This window comes from Squalius cephalus (assembly GCF_949319135.1).
Source record: "Squalius cephalus genome assembly, chromosome: 11".
In the NCBI taxonomy this organism is placed as follows: domain Eukaryota; kingdom Metazoa; phylum Chordata; class Actinopteri; order Cypriniformes; family Leuciscidae; genus Squalius; species Squalius cephalus.
The window spans coordinates 21,376,285-21,384,571 of NC_137132.1; the positions used below are offsets into that span (position 1 = coordinate 21,376,285).

General features: G+C 36.9%; 1 protein-coding gene and 1 long non-coding RNA gene across 2 annotated transcripts; both read right to left on the reverse strand.

Moving 5' to 3' along the window:
• Positions 1 to 2,657: 2,657 nt before the first annotated feature.
• Positions 2,658 to 3,641, reverse strand: LOC307166672 (olfactory receptor 52E8-like; the record flags this gene model as incomplete). Its single annotated transcript, XM_079885168.1, has 1 exon — positions 2,658 to 3,641. The coding sequence occupies exon 1, from the start codon at positions 3,636 to 3,638 to the stop codon at positions 2,658 to 2,660; it is 981 nt and encodes a 326-aa protein (XP_079741294.1). The 5' UTR covers positions 3,639 to 3,641.
• Positions 3,642 to 6,231: 2,590 nt separating this feature from the next.
• Positions 6,232 to 7,688, reverse strand: LOC307166674. Its single transcript, XR_013822671.1, has 3 exons — positions 7,631 to 7,688; positions 7,415 to 7,547; positions 6,232 to 7,340 (listed from the first exon to the last, which is right to left on the reverse strand). It is a non-coding gene; the product is annotated as an uncharacterized lncRNA (long non-coding RNA).
• Positions 7,689 to 8,287: the final 599 nt, after the last annotated feature.

Here is an 8,287-nt window from a genome sequence, read left to right on the forward strand (position 1 = left end):
CTATGTACTTTCTAAAAGCTTTAAAACATTAATAATAATCAGAAATGTTTTTGAGCATATTATTCCCTCAGGTAGATTACATGTTTTCTTGCGTGGCTGGATGTTAGACTCATGAACAATAATCACGTTGTTTGCATTCACCAAAATTGATTAGCCGAAATCAAAACGTGGACAGTGAAAGGAAATTACCGTTAGCGCGAGACGAGTCCGGCTTGAAGCGGAAGCGACCAGACGGCAGAGGATGTTCGCAAATCAAACAATGATTTGTCTCAAAACAGTGATTAAAAAAAGCTGTGATTGGATGATGACAAGTGTCGGTGATCATTCTCAAGTGTCGTGGTCAGCACTGCTGCTGTTGCTGTTGTATCAGTCAGTGGTTTATCAGCTTGTCAAAAAACGGGACACGGGAGGTCACGCACGGGACAAATAAATTAGGCCCAAAATACGGGACGTCCCGCCTAATTCGGAACAGTTGGCAACCTTAGTGACAGTATCATCCTAAACCAGCAACCCTTCGCTCAACACCACCATCTACAGGCCGATGAGTGTACAGTCACTAAATGTGCACATAAATGAATTTATTTTATACCCCCCAGGGATGAAATTCTACGAAACTTAGCATACCCCCAGAGGATGTCAAGTTAATCATACACATGAAATATGGTGCAGTTCTGAACATCTCAACTGAAGATAGGGGCGATTAAAGCAGAATAATGTTGCATTTTCATTTTTTATGGGAGGGGCGCAAATCACAAATGAGTGATTATGGGCTAGGTTGATGTGGGCCCTTAAGAGCAACATACCATAAAAATTTCTTCATCCTCGGTGCCACGGTTCAGGTAGTTATTTAGGAAAAACTGCATTTTTTTGGTTTTGGGGGGGCCCAGCGCGGGGGGGGAGAGGCCCCCAGGGACCAAACGAAATTTTTCCGTAAAAGTCTAGTGGGGCTACATGCCCACCAAATTTCATGTTCCCCGGTGTTTCGGTGTCCCTGGTATCGTTGACGAAAAATTCAGATGACGAAAAAAAAAAACAAAAAAAAAAACTTTGACAATCGATTATGGGCTAGGTTGATGTGGGCCCTTAAGACCAACATACCATACAAATTTCTTCATCCTCGGTGCCACGGTTCAGGTAGTTATTTAGGAAAAACTGAATTTTTTGGGTTTGGGGGGGCCCAGCGTGGGGTGGGGGGGGGGGGGGGGGAGTGGCCCCCGGGGACCAAACGAAAATTTTCCGTAAAAGTCTAGTGGGGCTACATGCCCACCAAATTTCATGTTCCCCGGTGTTTCGGTGTCCCTGGTATCGTTGACGAAAAATTCAGATGATGAAAAAAAAAAAAAAAAAAAACTTTGACAATCGATTATGGGCTAGGTTGATGTGGGCCCTTAAGACCAACATACCATACAAATTTCTTCATCCTCGGTGCCACGGTTCAGGTAGTTATTTAGGAAAAACTGCATTTTTTGGGTTTGGGGGGGCCCAGCGCAGGGGGGGAGTGGCCCCCGGGGACCAAACGAAATTTTTCCGTAAAAGTCTAGTGGGGCTACATGCCCACCAAATTTCATGTTCCCCGGTGTTTCGGTGTCCCTGGTATCGTTGACGAAAAATTCAGATGACAAAAAAAAAAAAAAAAAAAAAACTTTGACAATCGATTATGGGCTAGGTTGATGTGAGCCCTTAAGACCAACATACCATAAACATTTCTTCATCCTCGGTGCCACGGTTCAGGTATTTATTTAGGAAAAACTGCATTTTTTGGGTTTGGGGGGGGCCCAGCGCGGGGGGGGGGGGAGTGGCCCCCGGGGACCAAACGAAATTTTTCCGTAGAAGTCTAGTGGGGCTACATGCCCACCAAATTTCATGTTCCCCGGTGTTTCGGTGTCCCTGGTATCGTTGACGAAAAATTCAGTTAGATGACGGGAAAAAAAAACAAACAAACTTTGACAATCCCTATATGACCGCTTTCGCTAGCTACGCTAGCGACGGTCATAATAACTACTACTAAAGTGCTACTTGTGTCAGCATGACATTTTATTAAAAAATAAATAAATAAAATACAATGGAATCATTGAAAAATTTTGTGTAAATTAATTTATCTATATTTTCACAATTGGTAATAATATCAGCAATCAGTTTAGTAAAATAAACCTCTCATGTAAAAATGGACCTTGATTACGAATTCAAAGATTAAAATATTAAGAAATAATGTTATTTTATTTAGTCAAATATTATTTGTGTCAAATTTGTATTCAGATGGTTTTGCAACAAAACAACAACAATAACTAAACACATTTATTTGAACTGACCCACTACTAACAGTAAAAGATGAAAGTTCATAACATTTTGGTGGCTGAAACATTAGAGAAACATGAAATAAGTGAACACAGCAATAATTGTTCACAATTTGCTTTATAAAATATTCTTCATTTTCATAAAAAAACTCTTCAAGTTTGTTTTGTCTTGGGGTCAGTAAGACCACAAGCAGTACATACACATACTTGAAAACAGCTTGATTCATAAATAAATAATTAAATAGCATATTACTGCTGTCCACCAACACATACATTCAGTCCCAGTGCTGATTATACATATTTGCATACATATATATATATATATATATATTAAAAATAAAAAAATGCAAACAATAATTGAAGTCATTTCGAAATCTTCTCTCTAATTGGTGCAGGTCTGTTGGTAAGAATTTTTCGCAATAAGTTTTTGATTTCAGCTGTGTTTAAAACATAAATGATGGGATTTAGCATTGGTGGAACAACATATGCCAGAGATGTGCTGATGACTCTGGCATTGGGAGTGAGAGCAAGCAAGAGTTGTGCAAGGTATGTGAAGCATATTGGGAAGAAATAAATCCCTACTAACAACAGGTGAGAAACACAGGTCTTCAGCGCTCTTAAACGACTTTCCCAAGTTGTAATTTTGCTTAAAGCAAGAAAAATGCCCAGATATGACAGGAATATAATGATCATTGGTGCTATAAGGTATAAAGATGTGATAACAAATCCCACAGACTTATTAATGTTATAGTCATTACATGCCAACCTATACACTGGCCCATGATCACAAAAATAACTCTGAATTACATTGGATTCGCAAATTGAAAGTCGGGTGATCAAAGACACCATCAAGGTTACCATAGAAGAATTAAATGCCCATATTGCTGGAAAAACATAAACCATACTGGTATTGTTCACAATTGCATGATATCTTAATGGCAAACAAATTGCAATGAACCGATCATATGCCAGAACAACAAGAGTGACACTTTGCAAACTACTGAAGAAGAAGACAAAAAACATGTTTGCTAAACAAGCATTGTAGGAGATGTACTGTGAGTCAAACAGAAAAGTCTTCATCATGTTAGGAATCAGTGCATTAGTTTCACCAATATCAGCCAAGGCCAAGTTAAACACACCAATGTACTTTGGACTATGCAGGCTCCGGTCAAGAGCTATAATGAGAAGGACTATAGTGTTCCCAATAATAGTAATAAAATAAATCATAAATAAAAATATATAGAAATAAGTGCTATATGGTATACCTGAAAGTCCAATGATAAAAAAGTATTGAGGATGAACAATGGAGATATTCTGTGAATAACTTGCATTTACAGAGCTCATGGCAGCTTTGAGTTTGATGTTTTGCAAAAGCTGAAAATAGAAATTACTATAAGAAAATTACACAAGAAAAATGTTGAGAAATCACAAAATTGTCATTTCACACATTTAATAGCTATTTTCAAATACTGGGAATATACATGCATATAAATTTTCTGCATAACATTTGAATCACAAACCTGTATAAATAAACAAAGCTTCAGAGTCAGAGCAAACAGTGACTGTCTGAATGTTTGTGAGCTGCTTTTAAATATACAGCTGTAAATCCAGTGCTCATCCTTATTTTCTCATGCTGAAAAGATAATTGGCTGCCCATATCATCTGATTCATCTCGAGAGCTTAGATGAGCTTTGAACACTATGACGTAATCCTTGTATGTTGTAGTATCAAACGTTTTTCCTGCCACAACAGTATTTTGAATAGATGTTTTAGCCTGGAAACAATCTCTACTACAACTCCTCTTTGTGTTCTCATTTGAGCACCATCATTATTACAGTCATTTAAAGATGAACTTAGTCTTTTGTGTGTCCTGATAACTACAGTGTGACATTGTCAATTTTCTTTATCTGGGGTTTTGTCGATGGAAGCTGTCTTTATCGATGGAAGCTGTCCCCATTCTAAGGGTCCTCTGAATGGGCCTCCTGTCCTTCTTAGCCGCGAAGGATAGAATTAAATTTTTTTTTTTTTTTGACAGGATTTTTTTTTTTTTTTTTTTAATGGCGGGTGATAGTTCCTCTGTGGCAGCGAGCAATACCCTTATAAATGTAAGTATTTAATTTACTCAAATAGCTAGCAGAACAAGTGTTAAAAGGCAGGAGTCTAACCCCAGCGTTACCACTGCACAACTTTATTTATTATTAGGTGGTCTGAGGCAAATCTTGGTCTAATATTTCGTTTTGTTTTAGGGAGCAAGGAGCAGACGGCTGAGTTTATTAAAATGAGGGCTGAAAATGAGTATTTATTTACCAGGGCCAAAAACTCGGCCAGGGTGGCTTGGAGGTAAGGCAACGACCCATTTGTAATATTTCCACTAGGCTCTCTTGTGTATTATAGCAATTAGCCCTCACCCTGTACAAAGCCCACAACAATAAGACAACCAGTAGATAAGGCAATAGTCTTTCTGTAGGCATGCAAACCAGTTGGAGTGGAAAAGGGAAATTACATGCTGTAAGAAAAGAAAACAGCAACAATGTGCTAACTAGAAAAAAAAGTTTGTTGAGACAAACTTTAAGTTGGCTTGAGAAAGCCGGACCAGAGAGTTTGAAGAAGTTAAAAGTAGTTAGAAGTTTAAAGTAGTTAGAAATTTGAAGTAGTTTAAAGTTTAAAGTAGTTTAAATTTTGATTGATAAATTAGTTAGAAAGAAAGAATAGTTAGAAAGAAAGAAAGAAAGAAAGAAAGAAAGAAAGAAAGAAAGATTAGGTAGAAAGATTAGGTAGAAAGAAAGAATGAAAGAAAAAATAAAGAAAGATTAGGTAGAAAGAAAGAAAGAAAGATTAGGCAGAAAGAAAGAACGATTAGGTAGAAAGAAAGAAAGAAAGAAAGAAAGAAAGAAAGAAAAAGATTAGGTAGAAAGAAAGAAAGAAAGAAAGAAAGAAAGAAAGAAAAAGATTAGGTAGAAAGAAAGAAAGAAAGAAAGAAAGAAAGATTAGTTAGAAAGAAAGAAAGAAAGAAAGAAAGAAAGAAAGAAAGAAAGAAAGAAAGAAAAAGATTAGGTAGAAAGAATGAAAGAAAGAAAGAAAGAAAGAAAGAAAGAAAGAAAGATTAGGTAGAAAGAAAGAAAGATAAGTTAGAAAGAAAAAAAGAAAAGTAAGCAAGAAAGAAAAGAAAGATTAGTTAGAAAGAAAGAAAAAGAAAAAAGAAAGATTAGCTAGAAAGAAAGAAGAAAGATTGTCTAGAAAGAAAGAAAGAAAAAAGAAAGAAAGATTAGTTAGAAAGAAAGAAAAAAAATATTTGTTAGAAAGGAAAGAAAGATTAGTTAGAAAGATTAGATAGAAAGATAAGTTAGAAAGAAAGAAAGAAAGAAAGAAAGAAAGAAAGAAAGAAAGATTAGTTAGAAAGAAAGATAGATTGATTAGTTAGAAAGAAAGAAGAAATATTAGTTAGAAAGAAAGAATGAATGAATGGTGGATTAGTTAGAAAGAAAGAAAGAAAGAAAGAAAGAAAGAAAGAAAGAAAGAAAGAAAGAAAGACTAATTAGTTAGAAAGAAAGATAGATTAGTGAGAGAGAAAGAAAAAAGATTGATTAGTTAGAAAGAAAGAAAGAAAGAAAGAAAGATGGATTAGTTAGAAAGAAAGATAGAAAGATAGATTAGTTAGAAAGAAAGAAAGATAGATTAGTTAGAATGAAAGAAAGAAAAATATATTAGTTAGAAAGAAAGATGGATTAGTTCGTTAAAAAGAAAGAAATGTGGCGATACAGAGAGCCAAACAGTACTGAGGAGGTTATAGTCTAAGTGGAACCTGCCCCAAAAACACCGACTACGCCACCCTAGGAATTTCACCCAGAGAATGATTCTTCTTTATTTCCTAATTGCAATACTATTGATTCACTTAAGGACACACAGGTAAGTAAACAATTCAGCCAGAGACGAGGTTCAATTTTTAAAAGAGATAACAAATTTTATTCAATAATTTAAAACAATTCAGAACACATTCATACTTGCTGCGAGGCCTACCGGTGGAGGAGAAAGGAGTCACAACGGCACGAAGAAATCCCAGGAAAGGTCACCACGTGAACACACAAACACTAAAAAAAACACAACAGTGAACACAGCAAAGTAAAACAGAATAGACGACACAGCACGCAGGAAGGGGAAACCACCACCCGGACACCAATACCCCCACCTTCGGCTCTCAGCCACTGAAACAGACACACACAATCAAGGGGGATTCACTCAACAGAAAAAAAGAAAAGTCAATATAATATTGAATAAAGTACAATGAAACCTTGGCCAAGGAAGACAAATTCAACAATAAAACAGGATAAGACAAAATATAAATAAACATTAACTGGATTAGTTTATCTAATGAGATAAACTAAAATCACTGATAAAGAAACAAAATAAAAAAAAAGCAAATTAACTAAATTGAAAACAAAGTAATAGAAAAGAAATATAAACACTCAACTCAAATTATAACTGTAAAGAGTCAACCCCTTCAACTGCATCCAAACAGTTAAAACACTGGCCCAACGTCAAACTAGAGGCTCGCACAGTCAAACGTACGGCCGTGAGGGTCCAGTGGCCGTAATTGCCCAGTGGCCGTGAAGGCAGGACGGGCGGGCAGCGATCGAGTAGAGTTGATGATGCAATGTTCAAAATCTGCATTAAAAAGACAGCTGTACAGTGATCGAGTGACGTTAGAATTTCTGGTACGTAATGTTCAAAACACACAAGGAAACAGCTGTCCAGGACGAGCAGGTAGCGCGATCGCGTACAAGTGCTGGTATGAATGTTCAAAGCGTACACATTAACAGCTGTCCAGGGCAGGCATGCAGCGATCAAGTAGAGTTGATGGTACAATATCCAAAATATACACGTTAACAAGCAACACTCCAGGACGGACGTGCAGAAATCAGATGACGTTAAAGTTGATTGTACAATATTCAAAATGTGCGTTAAACAAACAGCAATCCAGGCAAAACAGCAGCTAGTGAATAAATGCTCTGCAGCTGACGTCAATCTCCAGTTGAACCAGCCCAGTTCCTGTTATTTATAAAATAAAAAATGAATTAACCCCAAATCAAACAAATAAATCCTACATCATGTATCCTACATACCGATCAAGCAGCGTTTTGTATCACCCAGGAGGAGGCAGCTCAAAGGGTACAAACAGTACAGGCAGCTTTCAGTAACATCCGCTTTTAAATGCGTTGAACGACGGAATAAAGGGCTGGCCCACCAACCGGAGATCTATAAGCATTCAATGCATAGTAAACATAACGGCAGCCGATACCAATGGAATAAGGGCAAAGACAACAAAGCCACTACTTTACCTACAGCAGAGCAACACACGGAGTGAGTGACCCGGAAGTATGACGCACTTCCGTCACCAGCGAGCAAGAGGGCAGTCAGAAGGACTACTACCTGTATTTATAGGGGGAGCCTGTGGCAGTAATTGGTTAAAAGAACGCCAGCTCGTTATGAGTTAACTCATACTGCTACAGAAAGATGGATTATTTAGTTAAAAAGAAAGATAGATTAGTTAGTTAAAGGAGCCAAAGTCTCAAAAATGGGTTGAACCTGACATGGTCTGTTTATGGTCTACTTTTTATTTGTGTTTTTTCTGTTAACTTTGACCCTAAGAACCAATAATTGGAGGGTCTGCTCTGCCGGAAACATCGCGAAAAAAAATTGTGGCCATTTTAGTGTATGCACCCTTTATTTTTTATCAGAAAAATGTAAAAAATGATTTTTTCCCTCAAATCCTCAGTGGGTTTGGTAGGCTGTCAATAAATGCACTCCAGATACAAAGATCACATTTGCTGACAACATCCACTGAAAAAATAACTCTTAAAACACATTTCTACATGATTTTGCATCAATTTAATGCAAAAAATTAGGCGTTTTCTCACTTTTTTCCAATATTTTCATCTTTACTTCATTGGCAATCAACTATTCCCCCAAGTTATGACATCAGTCAATATGCCATT